General features: G+C 43.6%; 1 protein-coding gene across 4 annotated transcripts in view; it reads right to left on the reverse strand.

The window, feature by feature from the left end:
* Nucleotides 1-21,292, reverse strand: part of nfia (nuclear factor I/A) — a 124,579-nt gene extending 103,287 nt beyond the window's left edge. For all 4 annotated transcript variants that reach the window (XM_024258824.2, XM_036211440.1, XM_024258821.2 and 1 more), the window contains exon 1: nt 21,164-21,292. In XM_024258824.2, the coding sequence (XP_024114592.1) occupies nt 21,164-21,253 (90 nt within the window). In that variant the 5' untranslated portion in view covers nt 21,254-21,292. The remainder of the gene's footprint in view (nt 1-21,163) is intronic.
* Between the last annotated feature and the right edge of the window lie 374 nt (nt 21,293-21,666).

Below are 21,666 nucleotides of genomic sequence, written 5' to 3' on the forward strand. Positions count from 1 at the left end.
GTGATTTCAGGTATCAACTTTAATATTTTTAGCTATTAACTTCAGCATTTTCAGCTATCAATTTCAGCATCTTCAGCTATCAGCACTTGCATTTTCAGGGGCCAAATTCATCTTACAGCATTCACAGTAGCATCATCACAGGTAATGCTATATATCTAGTTCATAACTATGTTAAAAAATTAAGTTGTTAAAGTTTTAAAAATTTAGTTTTAGTGTTCAATACATTTTTTTTCTTGTGCGATTGAGTTTGACACCACTGCTAAACAACTTCACCAGCAGGCGTTTCATCAGAGACCACCAGCAACTTTACAAAAACAATACATATTTGTCCATCATCATAAGATCAGGCCTTTCTGTTCTCATTGCTCAGACTCCTGTTGTCTCAATGATTCCTGCAGTGATCTTCCTTTAGGACGAACAGACTCAAACCTCTGCAGATGATCCACCACTAAACAATAAATGTCCATCTCTGCAACACAGCAGATTTTCTTCTTCTACTACAGTTCCAACTGAAAACCACAAACAAAACAATCCAATTGACCTGTTGACATATCTCATCTGAGACTTTTTTTCTATCATAGTTGAATCCAGAAAATCTGAAAATCTCTTTGGATAAAAGGACTAAATGTAAACATGGAGAGTTCAGATGTGGATGTTTGCTTCCAGAATGATCCTTCTGTCTGGGATGTTGTTCATGTTTCTCCCCGTCTTTGTTTTCCAGTTTTGGCAAACTCCTCGTTCATCTTTCATCGATTTAGGGGAATATTTTGTTCTCAAGCTGGTGGGTTTAGTTGCACAAACATTTTGAAGTACAGGGAACATTTCTGGATGAAATCCTGATTAACACGTTTGAATTTTTCTTCTTTGAATCCCAAATTATATACAGGATTAATAAACTGGAATCCCTCTAGCAGACACTGACAGAGAAGAACTCACAGTCCCAGAAAACTTAATCTGAGTTGTTTCAGATCCCAAATATAGAAAAGGACCTGGAAGTGTCTCCTCTGAAAAAGAAGGAGGTCCATCACTTACATTATTATCTTGTCTGTTATCTCCTTCAATATTTGTAAGACACGTTTGACAAACGGGTGATGATGCAATACTGTGCCCTTACGTCAGAGGTGCTCCTTACGCACACAGGTGGTAGGTCCATTAAGCATACTGTTGGATGAACACACAAACTGTGAGTCTAATGTGTCTAGTATCTCATTTCTAACAGTCAGGCTGTGCACAAGGGGCCCAGTAGCGCACTAATGCCATGAAGAATCCAAAACAAACCTTAGGTCACGTGCCAAACAGGATAAACATTTATTAAACCCACTAAAACTAGATTTTTGAAACTTTAAAAATTGTATTTTTTAACATTTCTATGAATAAAAACAGGTGGGAATATTAGTCAAGAATAAATCAATTTAAACTTTGAATAACTTTTAATATTTTACTCTCCATAAAAATATATTTTGTCAGAATTATCCAAGTTAGAAATAAGTGCAAGATAACATTGGGTCATTAATAACAATAAAATAAAATGATCTGGAGGGCCAGATCCGGCCCTCGGGCCTTGACTTTGACACATGTGATCTAGATGTCCCAATTTCCGATTGTAGAAATGATTAAATTAACCATCAGTTGGTGCTTTCAGAATTACAGAGTGGGAACCTACAGTGTAGATATTGGTGAGCACTTTCCAGTTGTGTTTTTTCTTTAAAGATGATGCTCCAAACTCTGGAATCATCTCAGATCATTCACCCACCAATGCACATTTAACTCTCTTTTCCTAAAGATCAAGGTCTCCACAGCAAGAGAACCAGACGGCAGCAGATCGAGAACCGCGTGAAGGTGCAGCGAACGCGGCACCGTCTGCACCCCAACAGAGATGGGGGGCTGGGGCAAGAGAGTGCGGACGCTAGGGGAGGACGAGACGAGGCGGTGTTCAAAAAACTGAAAAATCCTCCATCTCTGCTCACCCCGGGCCTCCCCCAGAGAGAGTGTGCATGAGAGTGTGTGTGTGTTCGCTTTATGGATCCAGCTGAGCAGAAGCTCTCACATTATACAAGCTAACCAAAATATCTGAGCGCTGAAGGGAAAGCAGCAAGGGGTCAGAGGTCGACCTCCTCAGATTCTTCGTCTCTTCTTTTCTCTGTCTTACATTTGTAAAACACACACACACAAACACACAGCCTCCCTCGGCAGCGCAGAGCCCACGCACACACCAGGTTTCACCAGGACCAATGCGATTGGGCTCCAAAAAGGGAAGAAAAAAAAATCAAGAAGCTGCAGCGCAGCTCTGAGGAGGAAGGAAGCCTGCAGGCGAGATGATGGGGAGCAGGCTGTCAGCAGGCCGGGCATATGCCAGGTCCTCCACCCCCACCTCCAAAATATCCCAACACAACAAACAGGAGAAAGCTCCCCTCTGCCCCCCAATCTCCTCTCTGCCAAAAAACAGTCTGCAAAGCCAGCAAAAAAACAGTTTGGACACAAATGTTTGTTTTAGTTCCATTTGTTCACATGAAAATATGAAGCTTATTTGGCTGAAGGAGAGAAACAAATTTCCTAAAACAAACATGTCTAAATATTTACACCTTTTATAGCACGAGAAGAAAACAAATGAAATAAAGAATGAGTGATTTGCATCAAAATCTGTCTTTAGAAACTTTTCTATTTGACGTAATTTATTTTGAAGCAACTGGCGAGTTTCAGTTAAAGAAAAAAAAAATGTTCTAAAAAGTTTGTGCTGCCAAGAAAAAAACAAAAGAGAACTTAAGCTGCAGGTTGGTTTCATCTGCTCCTGTGGATGACATTCACCCTCAAACCTTCACACCTGAACTTTTATACCAGGACCACACCTTTACGCCTAATCCTCCACACCTTTCCCACTAAGACCTCACTTAAACCTGAACATCTAAACCTTTAAATCTTAACCTTACAACTAGGACTTTAAAACCTGAATCTTCCCACTTGAGCCTTTACACAAGGAGCTTCACACCTGATCCTGCACATCTAAAACTCTTTACCTAAGCCTTAAAACACATTTCCACAAGAACTTTCACACCTGAACCTTCTGACTTACACCATTGACAGTATACAGAGAACCGGACCATCCCCCCAGGTGTTCCAAACAAAAAGTACCTGGTGGTTCCAAGAGGCCAAAATCCATAGACTTTTATTACTCAGTCATTCTGTTTGTCGTGCAATAACATGTTATTAATAATACTCATTTTTATAAAGTTATGTTGTCTTTATTGCAAGTTATTCAATTAATAAATTGGCCAATCAGAAGTCTCAGTAAAAGCATGTGGCCCCTCCTTGATAATTTGATTGACAGATTCTCCCAAACCGCTTTCAGTAGGTGTGAACTTCGAACAAGCTTACTCCTGATTGGCGACTGTAGCTGCCATAGAAACGCTGACTCAGACCACTTTGGACCAATCACTGCTTACTAATGTAGTCTAGCTCCTATAAAGGGTGACTGAATTGGCTTAATTGCAGCTGGAAATAAGCAATTTTCTATGAGTGTCATCACAATCGCTCAGTCCAGTTTTCTATACAGTCAACATCTTGGATCTTCCCACACCTAAACCGGAGTCTTACACTGGATTGGAGTTATGTTGGAAAGTGGTCCTGCATCATTTCTTTGGGAAAATCTGCTCTAAAGCCTCATATCCACTGAGCGGTCCGGTCTGGTACGGTAAGGAGTGGTACGGTACAGTCCAGTTAATTCTGGTGAGTGTTTTCACTCAGTCAACCTCGCTTTCACTGAGTGGTTTGTTTTCACCGTGCATGAGTGGTGTAGACCGCTAGCGTACAGCTTACTCACCCTGTATCACACAGTCACCAAGGAGGGTCATAAACATGTCCAGTTCCACCACAGACCAGGCCTCGCTGTTGTTTGCTGGCATTTTCAATATAAACTTGTGACCTTAAAACTACACAGGAAGCCACAAAAACCCGAATGTTACAAAGGTTGAAAACGTTAACTTAAATGATCACTTTATTGGTTCCTTCTTCACTTTCTGCCAATCAACGGGTGGCTACAGTACCTCCACCCCAACCGTCCCAATCCACTTTTCAATGAACCTACAGCCCTTGGGGCCCAAGAGGTATGGTTCGGTACTGTAACAATGGAAATGCACAAAATACCGGACCGGATTGCTCAGTGGAAAGTTTTTTCACATTTTATTGAGTCATAATTATTTCCTAAATATAGTTATGACTTCATTTTATTGGCACTTTACAGGGTTTGAGAAAATGTCAATTCTGGTTCAATTCCCAGGAGAAGCACAATCACAAGATGTTTGTTCCAGCGTTTTCTTACAGCACTGTAGTGCCCTTGAGCAAGGTTCTCACCCCCAGCAGGAGCTTCTGTGGCAGAACTGAGCAGGTCCCAGCATGATAGGGAAAAAGACATCCTTGACAGAGGACATATAGAGTTGTATGGTAGCTATGGCAGCCATTGCGGAGGTGGAGTCACCACCTGAAGTCTACTCTAGAGTTCTGTGATCCAGATTTCTGGTTCTGGAACGTTCCAGAGTTACGGATCTTTATCAAGAAAGTGAAGCAGTAAAAGAACAGCTTCACGATGATGGAATTCACAGGAAACACCTGCTATAGCTCCTCCTCCTGATGGAGCATCAATGACCCGCCCACCCCTAACCTCCCACAGTTCAAAGCTTTGACCCTATAAATAATGCTGTAAAAATGAGAAAATCAGATCTCCTGAGTCCTGCAGTTTATGTGTTCATCTCTGGTAGCACCTGTTGGCTGTGAGGGCACACCTGACCAGCCAATCACAGAGAAGTAAATCCAGAAGTGTGACAATCGTCGTGTAGGTAATGGAGCGGTGACACACACAAAGACGATAGCTGGACACACATAAACACACACATGCATGAGCACAACAGTAGTCAATGAATTGGGTTTGTTTTAGGACATAAAACTTGTCCAATCAGGACAAAGATAACAGTAAATTATATTAAAGTGACAGTAGCTTGAATATATTAAAGCCCTTCAAATTACCATGACGTCCCTGAGAGCCTGATCAGGCTCTCAGGGACAATCTATAATTTTCGGTTAAATTTACCTCTTTTTAAAAAATAAATAACTTTTTTTTAAAAAACAGAACCGGGCAGAGCTGTTACATCACGGCACCTCCTCTGGGCCTCCGCGGCGGCGGCCCCCATCTCATGCAGTGTGACTAACGAGGAACGACAGCGCCAAGGCGGCGAGGATCGGCAGAAACTGGGCTCAGGGCCACCTTTGTGTGCCGCCTGCTATCTTCCCTCAACATGTGCTGCCCCCCCCCTTCTACCTCAGGGGGGGCCAAAGCTGCCCTTCATCTCCCCACTCCCCCTTTCAGACTTTCACACCCCTGTGGGGTTCGGAAGGAGGGGGGTCACTCCACTTCCAAGCACCTGCCAATCACAGCCGTGGAAGGAACAGCTGGAGTCCACTGACAGAACAATGTCTCCCTCTGGTGGCCACTTGTTGCTACAGCAGCTGCTCTGACATGACAGGAGGAGGATGCTGTAGGTCCTCCTGCCTTATGAAGATAAGGAGAAATCAGAGGAGATGATAAGAAGATAATTATGAAGATTAAAGCCAGATCTGACTCTATGATGTCATGGGTCCCGCTGGAGATACTTTTCTTAGTTTTTAATGACATATTATTGTGTGTTTGTGTTTGTTTTTCCTTTTTTGCGACTCAGAGAGTGATGAACTCAGTGGGAGGTTATAGGATGATAAAGGATGCTGCAGGAGGAAGTGGGACGCCATCACTCACAGGCCCCTCCCACTCCCACACGCGGAAAGCAGAGATGGATGTGTGCTTTGGAATGATGCATGCACCTAAACCCCCACCTGGGGGCCCGCCTGGACAGGTTTGTCAGGAAATCATCAGTCAGGGTGATGGTCTTCTCACAGCACCTTCTGAACTTCTACCAGAACTATTTGAAAGACTTTTGGGAAACCTAAAGCAGGTGAGTGTTTTCAAATGTCCAGACTCTTCAGATCATTTGACATTTATGTTTGTTAAACTCTGACACCCAAAATCCCACTTCAACAGAGTCAATAGATCCCTGTTCCTGAGCGAGTGACTCACAACTTCATTATGCAGCATTTAAAGAACACTGCATCCACAACAGCAGGACCCTCAGAAGTGCTTGATCTCTACAGTAGAGATTGTGCATGCTTTTACTTTGAAGACCAAACAGGAAACTGGGATTCCAATGATGATGTTGCTGCAAATCTATATATCTAAAATTAGGTTTATGATCTCTATGATGTTCTGAAGTATTAAAAGACTGTTTTTAATCTTTCGGGACTCCAGGACTGTCCCAGGTCCAGAACCAGAGGAAACAAACTGAGCTTTTAACAGAGCTGGAGATGCTCCAGCTTTAAGACTGTGGGTGTCTTTGTTATGGTGATGCTCTTTTATACAAGTGATCTTACCTGTAACTAGTAAAGAAAACTCAACTGCTGGATTCCTGCTGTGGGGGTGGAGCTCTTCTGCAGCATGTAAAAACGTTTGGATCAATAAAGGTTGATTGAAAATAATTCTGTTGCTCTAAAGAAAAAGTTTTAATTTGCCGGATTCTTCTGTCTCCGCTTGGCTCCACAGCTGGAAGATGTTTACAAAAAACAAAATCTGGAGCCAGAATGCTGCTATCTTTGACCGTGTGTGTGTGCACGTGTGTGTGCACGTGTGATTGTCTCCCAGCAGCTGTTCCATTCAGAATCTCCAATATGAATATTCATGATGCAACAATTCCCAGTAATGTCAGTCAGTCTGTCCACATCTGGCCGTGCACGCACTCGTGCACAGGCACGCACATTAACACGGTCATTACCAGCAGAATCACTCAGGTGAGGTTGGCCACCATCGATTGTCTGAAAGCAGCTTAAGCGACACAAGCAAAGAATGATCACATGAATTTACATAAAGATACTCCTTTAAATAACTTTAGTCAAAAGTAACGGTGGTCAAGGATGGATGGATGGATGGAAAAATGAATGGATGATGGATGGATGGAAGGAAGGAAGGATGGATGGATGGAGAAATGGATGCCAAAATTTTAAGTAAAAAGTCAGGAACAGGAAAGATCTCTATTGGAAACTTTTCTCTAGAGTTTCTGTGATGTCACCAAACCCCGCCCCCTCCAGCTTCACCCCGCCCTTTTTGACAAAAACTATTATCAATAACATTTCCTGTCTTTGTCTCCTAAAGAAAAGGTTTCAGTTGCACCTGGTTCCGCCCTGGTTCCACCGCGCGGCGCCGCCTCCTGCTGTTAGAGGATGACAGGAACGGGAACAGTTACATCGCTGGGGGGCAGGTTCCCAAGACTCCCAGAGATCCGGGCCCCCCCATCTCATCTGTCAGAATTTCAGGGGAATCAGCTGTCATTTCCTGTCTGATCCGCTCGCTCTGACAGGGGAAATATTTCCCAGCAGCCCCCGGGCCAGTTTCCAGGGTTAAATCAAGTTCCATCCAAACTTTTCCTCTAAACACTTCTATTAAACTACCAGCTCGCCCCCCCCCCCCCACCCCCCTGCTGAGGCTGAGGAGACGCACCCTCAGATGGAAATCCAGATGTTTGAGCTGCAACAACTGTGGGCCTCCTGACGTTCATGAGAGGGGGGGTGGCGTCCCTCACGTGTCACTCAGCAGGTGGCACAGCGCTCGCCAACATCTGCCTCAGAGCCACGTGTGGGTCCAGGCGTCTGCAGAGCTGCTGCTGTTTTCTCATTCTGTGCGGAGCAGCAGGACGTGAGCGCCCTCTTCTGGACCACAGCTGAAGAAGCTCCGCCTCTCCTTCAGCCTGACGATCTACCAGGACAGATTCAGCCTCAACTTTTACGTCATCATTCTAAAAATGATTTAAAAAGTCCATCTTTTTGTTTACGTTCTGTTTTTATAATATTCCCCTTTGAACAAATGCAGAAAAAGATAAAAGAAGCTAAATGATAAACTTTCAGCATGTATTATTATCAACATTCATTTAGGAACTCAGAATGTACACTTTTAAACACAATTGAGCTGTTTTAACATTGTCATTTGGTTCAAGTTTTAAAGTTCACTTACCGGTACTGTTAAATAATTAGCTAAATGTTCCAATCTTGCACTTTTGCATCTGTTTTAAAATATTTCTGTTATTTTTTTAAAGAATATTCAAAATTTTGTAGCTGCTTTTCATTTTCAAGCCATTTTTTGGGTCATTTTTAAATAAATAGTAAAAAAAAATAGGAATCAACTTTACCTTACACATTTTGCTTTCAGATGATTTAGAACAGCTAATTATACATTTTTAGCTTTTAAAGAATTATTTTACTGTCCATAAGTCAGCATATATTTTCTATTTTCCATCATGTAGTGGCTTTTTTCTAACAATTTACCTTCTTTTCCTTTACATATTCTTTTACTATTTTTTAAACAGTTTTTTGCCAGTTTAGAACTTATAATTTTAATTTGTATTTTATTACAGTTAGCATTTATTACACGTGATCCAGCCAATTTAGAATCGAGTTTTGTGTTAGATGCACAGCACTGTTAGATGCACCACTCTGATCACTTTTTTAACTATTTTCAAAATATTTCCAGTTCTTTATATTATTATTATAATTATGCTATTTTTTGGCTAAATTAAAAAAAAACTGTGTTGTTTTCTAAGACATAGTTTCTGCAGAGCGGCAAGAGTTCATCAGAAATCCCCCCTGTGAGCTGTGGGCGGGATTGTTGGTGCAGAGGCAACCCTGTCCCCCCTTCCCATCACCCGCTAGCTTACATACAACTCCTTACGGCCTCAAGCGAACAGTTGTGCAACACAAATGGTGAGTAATATTGGAGCGATCCATCTGTGGTTTGATCCAGATTCCAGCTCAGATGAGACGTTCATGGATCTATTTGTCTGTGAGTGTATCAGAATGGAGCAGGGAGCTTGTATTTTCTACATAACAAAAATGTTTTGTCTGCTCTTGATTTAGAACAATTTCAGTAAATAAATGCTCAGAAATACAATTTTAAGATTACTTTTCTTAATATATGTTCTCCATTATCAGAAAAATGCCACAAGAGCATGCTAAAACCGGATTTTAATTAGATTGGGTCTTTAATTGGATGGCACTTCATTAAATAAAGGTATTTTGATCAACTGTGAGGACTTCTTGGATTGCTGCTGTTTGTTTTTTCCAGTTCAAAGTAAATCACACCAGAAGCTCAATGTCTGAGTGGAAACATTATGAAGAAGATTTTTCTAAGTACTGGAAGTTCACTGAACCATCAGACAAAACTCCCCTCAAACAGACCAAAGGGTGTGTATTGGTTTTACAGGAGGGTCTTTAACCACATTTTGAGCTCAAATCCTAAGAGAAACATCCGATCATAGAAGTTCTGATCATATAGATGATCTCAGATGATCTCAGATGGCAGCAGGTGAGTGACTGAGATGACAAAAGCCACGCTTCCATCCTGCAGGAGGAGCCGCTCAGTAGACGTTTCTGTTTCCCTGCAGGTCCTTCAGGAAAAGACTTCCTTATCCGCTGTTATCCCAGGAACCCGGTGAGAGCTGTGGAAGTGATGCAGGAGGGAACAGATGGGCCGCATTAATCGCCCGTGTATGTTTAAGCAGAAAGGTATTTATTTGCGTGAGTGGCCGAGGGCTGGAATTAAACGGTGCAGGAGAGGGAAGAAGGAGGGACGGGGAGAACTTCCCGCTTCGCAGATCTCAAGGAAAAGCGACGTTTTCACGAGATCGCAGCGATCAGGTTGCAGAGCAGAAAGCTTTCAGGGAAATCTAAATAAATGTGAGTGAAACGGAGATCTGCATGAAGGAGAGGAGCTCGGTGTTTACAGCCTCTCTGGAGACCTGAAACGGACCTCCGAATAAATAAATACCACTGCTACAGGAAGTTCAGCCGCTTCGCCTCAGGCCCCGTTTGGTTTTATTAGCTGCAGTCCTGCAGAGATAGCAAACAATAAGACCTGCTGCCCTTCCTCCTCCTCCTCTTCCTCCGCTTCAGCTGCTTTCTAAAAGAAGTGATCGTACACGAAACCCCCCCGAGAACAAAACCATTGTTGGACAGAACTGTTAAGTTCAGCAGGTCGGGCTCCGAGGCACATCAGCAGCGTTTTGACTCAAAGTCGGCGTTTCCGTCTGCTTCTATTCACATTTAAGTGAAGTATTGATGAGTAGTGTGACCCTGAATGCATCATAGAGCTGTCGTGTTTCCCAGCTGAACCTGAATCAACTCAGGATTTTAATCATCACTTATGTGACATGAAAAACTCATTTAAGGCAGATGTTTCTGCAGCTCCTCTGAAGCAGAGTCCACTGTTTTAATGCAGTCTTTTCCACTGGAAGACTATTGAAATTAAAGGGATGTTCAGATACGATGTTTAGCAATATTCAGCCTCTACTTTCTAACAGCAACTTTAATATTTAGCATAAAATTAAGAGTGATGCCTAAACAAGAAAATCTTTAACAAACTGCAACTTTTCAACCGTTAACACGACCAACGAATTCTGAAGGAATTAAACACAGTTGTTTTGATGACAATGACATGAGGATTTATTCAGACAGGTCAACTTGTTTTGTACAAAGATCATATTCTTATTTTGCTCTAAAATTAGCAATTTTAACCTATTACACTAGTTTTTGTCACTGTAGTCAAAATGAACAACAATTTGGTATACAAAACTCAAAAATGTATTATTATTCTGGTAAACATTTAAATTTAAGTCATTCTATCTAATAGTTATTTTTCTAGATTATTTTTCCCTTCTTGAATTCTTGTGTAAAACTCCTTGTTTCTAGATTTTGATTTTTTATTATTATGAGATTTCTCCCATGAAAACTGTGTTTTTTGGAATTTTAAACATGTTCTTGTAGCATTTTCCTTGTGATAGAAGACATATATAAAATATTTTTGGATTCAAATTGCATTTCTGAGTATTTCTTTATTCAAATTGTGGCGGTTCAGGAACAGACGAAAACCTATGGTTTGAAAAAGCTCAGGTTTGTGACGCAGCAACAACCATGGGTGGGCCGAAGTCTCCGATTCTAAATCCTCCACTTGTAGACAAATAGATCCTGGCAAGTATGTCTTTGTTTTCCTCGTCTGGCTCAAAACTGTGCAACTGGGTTGTCCTGATGTTGCTTTCTGTTTTTGTTTATTGTTTTTGCTATGCTGATGTTAGCTTGGGGCTGAGAGGGGCTGTAAGCTAGCGGGAGAGAATGTAAACAAAGGAATGCTGGGATATCAAGGTATGGTTACTTCAGCATCAACAGTCTCGCCTACAACTACGAGGGGAATTTCTGATAAACTCCTGCTGCTGCAGAAAATGTGCCTTAAAAAAACATAAAGTCTTTAAAGTTAAACATAAACATAATTAAAAGACCACAATGGGAACAATTTTATTGTAGATAAAAAATATAGTTAAAGTGAGACTAAGAATGACTTTCTGCATGAACATATAATTTTACTATTTTCTAGAGATTTTCTTATGATTGGTGTTCTTTTCTTATTTTCAGAGTACCTCTTTTAGCAGCAAAACTAGCTACGAATGCTAACTTAGTTGCAAAACATTTTTCTTTTCATCAAATGTTCATCTAATCGGAGGTCCTCTTTATCAAGCTAAATGTGTAGGGATTTGACATTCATTGTTTACTTGTTTGTTTGTACACATATTTAATTTACACTTGGTTATCTCAAAGAAATAATAGGAATCTGGAAAACTTCCCCTGCACTGTTCAGTACTAGGTATTTATCTCTGATTCTCACTGCTGGAAGTTTTAGAAATAGATTTTCTAGAACAATTTTAGGTCAGTGAATCGTTTTGTTCAAGATGAACCAATATTGACTATGAATCGTATCAACAACCACAAATTATGATATGAATCAAATCGTTAGTAAATTAAAAGAATCATTACAACCCTACTCCTTATTGAAATGACCATTCAGTCAATATTATTTAGCTGCAGCTTCAAAAGTTCAGCTAAAAGAAACTTAATTCCAGCCGTTTTCCACTTCTTTCTATCGGTGAATTTAGAGCTGAAATATTCATTTTTCATTCGCAGCACAGTTCAACCTCATTCAGGCACTTTCTTACAATGTTTTCAGGATTTACTGATACTTCAGGTTATAATTCTGTGTAGTAAAACTTTTTAGCAAAACTAATAAAATAAATGAATCAATTATTTTTTCTTTTTCTTTAAAATACTTTTTTTATCTGTTAATTTGTTTGTATTTGTTTAACTATTTACAAACACTAAAAAGTAGGCTTAACTTTTAAAGAATCCATCTGATCACAGACAGCAGAAAGAGTGGGAGCGCCCCCTAGTGTTGGTGATGGTGTCGGGTAAGGTGTGTGGAGGGTCACTGAGAGTTCACGGTACCTCACAGAACCTGAGCCTCATGACAGATTCTGAACATTTTATTTGGAGGCTATTTTTGTTTTGATGGTCATTCACCAGCAGAGCCTCTCACTGCCCGCATTCTTTAATAATTGAGGCCGCAGCCGGAGGAGGTTCCTGCTCGGAGGCGGCAGGTGGACAGGTGTGCTGGGGGAGGAGGCGGGGGCGCTGAACAACAGCTTGCTCTCAGCAGGGGTCCCGGGAAGGAGCAGGCCGGCAAGTATCCATTGCACTGTTCTCACAGCGTCCACCTGACACCAGCTCAGAGCGGGAGGAAGAGGAGGGAGACGAGGAGGAGGGAGTGCTGGAGGTCTCACAGGAGGAGAACCAGAACCAAGACTGACCTCAGTTTCTGTGGATGTCAGAGAACCTGAAGAGCAGCTGAAGAGTGTGGTCCTGTGACATCCACTCAGCAGCGCGTTGAGGACCGTCTCAGGCTACAGACGGTTCTGTTCTGGACCCGAATCATAGCAGGATCAGGATGAGAAGCAACCAGGACCCGACCCATTACGTTCTGAAGATGAACCCAGATCCACGAGCCCAAGACTTCTGAAGAGCTATGATCTTTGACCTCCTTCTAAATAAAAGCATGCTCATAAGGTGCCCTGAGGAACACCAGGGTCATGATGGGGGGGAGTGTACGTGGATGTTCCTGCAGGACACTCAGATGACACCCACCCCCACCCCCCACCCATAGACCCTGCAGTGGTTTAATAAGAGTGCCAGCTGCATGTATTGGGGGGAGGGGGGGCATTGCCATCAGCCTCTCCAAGGTGACCCCCGCCAAAGCTGGCATCACATCTGTGGGCAGTAAGGACGGCCCAGAGGGGGGGGCAGGGAGGCTCGGCTTACATGTTGGATCTCAGATGGACTGGTGCTCTACAGAACCGGACCTCTGCTCTGGTTCTGTTGGTTCTGCCCAGGGAAGACCTCATACCAGATCCACTGACCCCAGCAGCTGTGCCTCAGGGGCCAGGGCCCCCCCTCCCTGGTAGAGGGTGTCAGGGGGCAGCTGACAGGACAGATGTAAGTGATAATGTCGTGCACGGTCACGGGCGCGCTCTGCATCATGTTAATGATGGAGGGAGGGGCCTGACAGGAGGCTGTGAGGTCACCGCTGACAGACGACTGCCGTCTGAGCGCGCCGAGGCGCCATGATCCGTTTTGGACCAGAATCTATGGGTCAGCCGACGAGCTGCAGAGCGTCAGGAGCGCGCTCGTCAGGCAGACAGCTGCGGTTCTGGGTGAGCGGGTTCTGGTTCCCACAGACGCTGGCGGCAGAGCTCAGAGCTGCAGGATGATCTGACAACATCTGGTGACGTTCTTTAATCCCAGCTCTGTCGGATAAGTGGCTGTCTTGTGTTTATTCACCTCCATTTCTCTAATTGTTTAATCTCTCTGATTGCTATTAAAGCATTAACGGGTTAAACGGGCCGCAAGCCGGGTCGCGGCGCCGCTCGTGTGCGAGACTGCAGGCTGCCTTCTGATGTGATTAAAGGGACATTTCACAGCGTTCACAGCTGGAAAGCTGCAGGAGAAAACGATTAAAAGTGTAGCTGCCGCTCTGAGCCCACACAGCTGTGCGCACGGTGAGGTCCGAATTCGACCCGGGAAATCAGGACCAGAATTTTGAGGGCTCACAGACTTCTTCAGCTGCTTAAAGAAGAGTTTACAGCTTCATCCTGTCAGTGATGGAAATGCTTAAAAAATTTATCAAAATCTGAAGACTCAAAGATCATAAATATCTGACAGATGATACACTCAGATGTTTTCCTGTGACAGATTATAATCTGACAGGGATTAGTTTACTTCCTATGTTTTCAAATGTTGAAATGCATTGACTCCATCGTCATATGATGTTGCCAGACAACCACAATTATAACGGTGTCTTCAGAGTCCCAAAAAGTTTTGTTTCCTTAAATTGGTCCGAAGAAGCGACAGCTGCTAGTTACGGCTTACCTCAGCAAGATGGCGTCTGTCTAACTCTGATCTGAGGTCAGTCTGAGAGTCTGATCATGACCTCTCCCTCTCTGGCGAGGACCTCCACGGGAGCAGCTGCTGGATCAGCGCCACGCTCCTCCTTTGATGAGATCTTCACTGACGAGCAGCAGCAGATTCCTGGAGGAACACGGAGACGGCTGCTTTCCGGTCCGGAAATGAGGCAGGCGATGATTTTCCAAAGACGCGTCAATTTACAAACAGCCTGAAGACTGACACCTCGGCTGGCAACCAAACGCTGCATGGCGGCCCACCAAAACCACACACACCGAGCACCAGATGGTGTTTCAGGATTCTGGTTCAACATTTTTCTGTCACCATCACAAAAAAGTCAATCTCAGAACCACTCTCACACGAAATCGGTTCAGGAATGGGGTTGCCGTGGTAACCGCTGCTGAGGATCCTGGAGGATTCATCAGCTTGATAAGAACTTCATCCAAATAAAGTCACTACCAGAACCAGAACGACTAAAGCAGAACCTGATTCTGGGTCATCAGCCGTAGAATTTAGTTAAGCTGAAGCAACAAAATAGACTTTTACTTTTTTAACATCTCCAGATTATCTTCTTGCAGACAGAACCAGTTCTGATGGAATCAAGCCCCACCCTTCACTCTGAAGATCTCATCAGGCTGCAGATGTTCTCACATCATCATCACAAACCAGGAACCACAACAAATCTTCTACTGGACCTGCCTCATCATCTTCATCACTGTATCCCCCAAAAACAAACACACAGCAGCTGCGCTGGCTCCCAGCCATGTTCCTCCAGGGGGAAAAAGACATGAGAGGATGATGGAGAGGAGGAAAGAAGGAACAAGGAGGAGTTAGGAGAGGAAGCACAGATAAGAAGACCGGCTGCACCTGAACCGTGGTGTAACTCTCTTTGAAGAGAACCCAGATCTGGTTCCACCTGATTCCACTATGAGATCACGCAGAAGAGTCATGTTCTGAGGAGGAAGAAACCTCCCATCACCTGCTGAGTCATCAGATTAAGATCTAATGTAGAAGTATCAGAACGGAGGGCTCGACCCTGCAGATGCTTCAGGCTCAGCTTTGCTGAGAAACCAGCAGCGGATATTAGAACCCACAACCTCAAAGAAACGAGGGATCTGCTCACTGAGGAGGAGAACGAGAAATAAATAATGAGCCTCAGAGAATCCCCTAAAAGAAAGTAGGAGAAATATAGAAGGTGCTCCACAAGGAGAACAAAAACAGAAAAAACTAAAAGAAGCACGTAAAAACACAAGAACAGAGGGAACGAACGGGTTAAAAGAAGAAAAACAGATGAGTAGAAGGTTAAAGGTGTCACGATCGACAGCTTGAGACTCGCCAGGAGCTGAAAGACCCCACCGTCCTCGAACTGTCCACGCCACGGGACGGGCGAGAGACAGCCAGGACCAATGGACAGAGGAGAGAGAGAGAGGTGGGAGAGCGAGCACGCCGCGTTCAGGAAGTTCAAGCAGACAAACCTAATCCTCCAATTTCCTCCTCTCTAATCATCTCTGCCTGCTCAGGGCCACCGCCAAATGAGAAACATCTCCTGCTCACACACATCTATGTACACACACACACATGCATACACACATATGCACACACAATTATGTACACACACATATGTACACACATATATGTATATATATATATATATATATATATATATATGCACCCACACACTTACATGTATATACACACACATGGATGCACCTTTGCACACTCAAAAATGCATGTATGCACACACATAAACATTTACACACACATTCATGCATCCACAGACACACATATGGACATATGTATGCACACACATATGTACACACAGAGATATGCATGTATCTACAGACACACACATGTGTACACACACACACATATGCGAATGCATGAATGCATGAACGCACACTTACAAGTTCATGTGCGTATACACACACACACACATACGTGTTTCACACACATGCACACACACGCACACACACACACAAGAGCATACACGTACACACACAGTACATACTCACAATACAACATCCAGCATGTTCTTTAACTGCAGGAAAATACTGTACTTTCCAATCTAACTCTTTCTGGACGGTTCTTGAACAGAAATAAATGATCAGTTTTGGACTTTGGTTTGGATCCAGGACCAGAATCTAAAAAAGAGCTTGTGAAAGTTGGAAACTGTTGTATTCTTGAGAGGCCAAAACAAGCTGCACAGGAGTGTTTTCATTTCCCTTTTTACTATTCATACACTCTTACATGTGACGTTGATTCTTTCTTCATAGCTAGAACATTCTATGGAAACACATTAGGGACAAAAATCTCAAAATCAATATATAACAGAAACTTCTGCTGGTTTATATTCTGCAGGACGTTGTTCAGCCAGAATTTTTCATGAGATCGGCCCACTGCCACACACATGCTCAAAGCATCATGGGAATTAACAAGACAGTCTTCATTCCTGCATCTGTAGAGCGTAATACACAACAACCTCACTATCATCCTCTGTGATCCTTCCCTTAAAAGGTTGGAGCGATCATCAACAACAAGCTGAACTTTGCAGAAGAAAAATCTCCTCCACTTCCCAGAGTTCCTTGTTGCTTGAACTGCTGATTCCCTTCAGCTGCTTCAGGAGTCCTACAAACCAGCCACTCTGGATAGAACTCCTTCGGCTTGACAACGTCCTTTCCTTCCTGAGACCACTCTTGGGTTTGTGGAGTGCTAACTTGAAGGTAACCGTAAATTTTACAGAACTTGGTAGGTTCAAATCATGGACTTGTTAGCCAGAACCACAGGAAGAGGCCCGCCCCTAACGCAGAGGCACAGTACATCACGGTATACTTCAACACATTACCACCTGGCAGGGAGGCTGAGCAAAACCACACCAATCCTTCACCCCACACCATGGACAACTCCAGAGGGAAAAAGAGTCCAGCCCTTCTGGAGGAGTTGGGATTCAGAACCCAAACTAACTCAATGACAGTATAAAAAACTGGACAGATTGAACGTTACACCACTCACTGAAAATTAATTACTTTTAGCTCCAACAAAATGAAGTCAAATCAGCCGCCAGTTTTTCACAATACAGACGTCGCCATGTTGGAAGCAGAAATCGTTAGTTAGCAGTGATTGGTCCGAGTTAATCTGAGCAAATTTTTCTATGGCAACCACACTATTCATTCAGGACTGAGCTTGTTGGAGGGCCACACCCCTTTCACTTGAAAGTGTGCTCAGGAGAATCTGTCAATAAAATGTTTTGAATGTTCGACGTGAGATCACCTATTTTTATAGAGGCATCTGATTGGTCAGTTTGTAACTTCAAAAACTTTCACTACAAAAAAAAAATCAGGAAAAAAGGAGGATTATCAAGAACTTTTTTGAAAAAAGGTGGCAGAGCAAGAATGGTAATTCTGACAATGAATGATTTCTCTATAGAAATCTATGGGACTATAGCTTCTTGGAACAAGCAGATACTTCCTGTTGTGGGACGGAAGGGAGGAGGGGTCACTCCAGTTCTCATATACAATCAATGGTCCCACTCAATGAGGAGACATTCCATGTCTTGATGGCTAGATTCTGTCTCTGTTGATTGGGCACCAACTCTTTATCATATAGTACCAGCCTCCTATGGTCCTTCATGCAGCCTATCAGAAGGTGACATCTTAAAGCCTTTTCAGGCTGAGCCCGGCAAGAGATTTGGGAGGAAGTCCTGCCACCAGGTGCTTGCCAATAAGCCCCAATCATGAGCCTCACCCCAGGATGACTGACCCCAGAGACGTCAGTCGGGGCAATGTAGCAAATCTTGATTGGATGGTATCCATAAGGTTGGTTAGAAACCAATCATCATTTTGTTTGTTGGAGAACATTTCTTTCAAACCGTACCAGAGGCTTTTTCCCCACACAGTATACCCCTAAGACCACTCAAGCTCTCAAACTACTCCACCCTAAGGTTCGCAGTACCTGAACAGACTTAAGACACAAAAGGTGTCCAGTTAGAATATGCCATTTTAACTGAGCTCAAGACAAAATTAAACTGGTGATAGAAAATGGAAGACAACTACAAAAAAGGTGCAAAAATGCTAAAAAAAAAAGGCAACGATAAATCTAGTTGTGGAACAGAATATCAAAACTTAAACTCATCATAGCTCCTGTGTGAATGGTTGGAAGCTTGAAAATTTGCTGAATAATGTATGGAACAAAACATGAGTCGTTCAAGCAAGTACAGAACTAAAAATGCTCAACGATCAATTTCTTTTGTAAAAAAAAAAAAAGCACAAACTTTTAATAGTGTTGCCATGGTAACGTGGTTTCAATTGAGTTGACGACACTAAAACACATTGAAAACACATGAAGAAATATCAATTCCACCTGCAGGGGGCGCCATCTGTAAGACACTGGCATTTGTCAACAGGAAAGCACCCAAAAAAGCTTCACATGTCTACATGAACAAACGGCGGGGGCTAAGAAAAAACAAAAATTGATCTTAAATTGAAATAAGGCGATCTTGGCACATTGCTATATGGACCAACCTCAGCCGTGCCATGCTCCTGCAAAGAGCTCAGCTATCAGACTGTCTCAGACTTCTGCATCTCTGTCCACAAATCCATAAAGTTTAGTTGAACCTTAACAGGGTGTTTTTCTGAAGCAGCCGAGTCCTTGTTGGAACCTCCCCAAAAACTCCTTGAGTTTTAACACACTGAACCGGACCGAGCCTCCATGTTCGCTGAATGAGGGTTTGAAGGTACCTTACGTTCAAGCCTGTTGTGGTTGTGATGAAGTGAACTTATAGACATTTGCTTTAACCCCTCCCAGTAGCTCATTTCTCAGCCATTTCCATTTATGAACCCACTGAATCCCTCTGAGGGTCACAGTGTTGCTGGAGCCTAACCTCGCTGCTGTTTGGCAATAGCAGGATGACACATAAACGCACCTAGGGGAAATTAGGAATCATTAGTCAACTTATGAAGCCTATTTTTGGACTGTGGGAGGACAAAACCCAGGGATAACATTCAACCCTCAACCAGGATTTCAACCAGCGCCTTCTCCCTGCTAGTCAAAAGTGCTAACCACTGCACCACCACACAGTCCTTAGATCATCACCACTCACCCAAAAATCCCAGAAATCCTAAGGAAAACAGTCAACAGAGATTAATTTGTCCTACACTTCTCTGGAAGCCTTTACAGAACAAGGTTATGACTTGGCTACTGCAGCTCCCCCTGCTGGACAGCAGAGGAAGTTCAACTGTTTTAAAGGAGCGATCTTGTTTAAGTTTGTGAACCTGTTTCTTTAGTTTTGTCTAATAACACAGGAATACTCCATTTGTAAAGTCTTTCTGTTGAATATGTGTAATACTGTATATTTTTGTTAAAAATAATTTAAAAAGAAGAGTGATCCCTCATGATTCTCCACAGAGGTTTGAGGATCCATCCCCTCTGAGATGAAAATCGTTCTCATAACTATACAGAATTTATTTAGCTATTTCTTGGTATTTTTGCATCCTTTGCTGTAACAAACAGAAAACAAGCACGAAGAACGTCTGATAAAAATAAAGATTTAAACTTTAAACGTGAATGTGTTGAGTTTTTCCTGTGACTTAATGTATTTCTAAGTATTTCTCAGTTTAAACGGCTGGATTGATGTTCAGACTCATATAGTGATCTACATGCTGCAACTCAAAGCCACAAATGGAGTTTGACTTCATTGTTTTGTACATTTGAATGAAATACAAAAATTAAAATAGAAAAAGATTCAAAATCCCTCCTCAAAACAAAATGACAGAATGACCATTTGACCCCTGACCCCTGAGCTCATCCAGGATGGTCCTGAATCTGCTCAGAAGCTCTCAGACCTGACATGAGATGAAACAGACCCAAACGAAGGGAATGAGTCGGAGATGACAGACCTAAACGGATTTTTACTTTTTTAAAATGTAAAATTATTAAAAACAAAATAAGTGTTTAATAAAAATAAATGTGTCATTTTACAATATTCCACAATTTTCCTTTACAAATTAAAATGTAAAAAGTTTTTTGTATCCTTCAGGGGAACAACAACAGCGAGCTCTGCTGAACCCGGACTTGTTCAGCTCCAGCTCCGGCGCGCGCGCACAAGAGTTTTGGACCAGACTGGATCCAAACCGCTGCGAGGGTCCTGCGCTCATGCGCGTTTGTGTATGCGCCGAGAAGAATCCGGAGCTCGCGCTCCTGTTCCTGACGGAATAAAGCTGCCTTTGTTCCCCCGACGCCGCGCACGCGCCTGCAGGTTTCTGCATCAGAACCGGACCCGGACACAGTCCGGTGTCCCGGTCCGCCGCGCGGGCAGAGCCGCGCGCTTCTAATGAGCTGTGCCGTGAAGAAGCCCGCGCGGCGAGGCTTTAATGTTCCGCCTCGTTTGGACCGGACCACAAAAGAACCACTGTGAACTGGACCCCCCTCCCCCTGCTCCCCCCTCAGTGACGGGGGTGTCAAAGGTCGGCTGGCCTCGATGCGCGCGACAAAGCGCCTGACGCGGTTCCGCGCGCCGGCTGCAGCTCCGACTGTCCCAGGACCCCGCGCGGGTGACCATAGAGTGACCGAGGGAGGGGGCACGCGGGCCTGACTGACCCTCTCCCGCGGCGTCCAGGTACACGGCGAGGAGATGGACTTTTTACTTTAAAAAACTTTTCCAGTGCGAATGGGGGAGCCCCCAGCGCCCCAAGAGTGGGGGCGGGAGGGTGACAGATGCACGAGCCCAGTCTGCAGAACCCCAAACTGTGCGCGCGCGAGGAGGAGCACTCACCATCCACCAGGTCCGCGCTGAGATGTCGTAGCACAGCTGCCATTTGATGGATCCGTCCTTTCCTGCCATGTCGCCGCCCGCGAGCTTCATCTGCGGCGCGCGCGCAGATCAGACACTGATGGAGAAAAGTTTCACACTGAGACGCCGCGCGCCCCACGCCACGCGGAATGATGGGAAAAAGCAAAAAAACTGACAATGAACCAATCTCCTGCGGAGCTCGTGGCAAGGTGAGCGGCGGTCATCTGCTGCGAGGAAGACACACCCCCTCACGCGCGCGTGTGCGCGAGCGCGACCAGCCTTTTTTTCCGCGGGCCGCTTCTGCTCTTCTTCCTCCTCGCGCTTAATAAGAAGCTCATCTTCATCATCATCATCACGAGACGAAGAGCCGAACCGAGCTGAGAGGTCACGAGGGCAGGTGGAGGTGAGAGTCACGTGTCCGTCAAGTTTTATGTGTGTGTGTTTTTTTTTTATTATTATTTTAATCTGCGAGAAAACTAACTAGC

The sequence above is a fragment of the Oryzias melastigma genome, linkage group LG4, assembly GCF_002922805.2.
Source record: "Oryzias melastigma strain HK-1 linkage group LG4, ASM292280v2, whole genome shotgun sequence".
Lineage (NCBI taxonomy): Eukaryota > Metazoa > Chordata > Actinopteri > Beloniformes > Adrianichthyidae > Oryzias > Oryzias melastigma.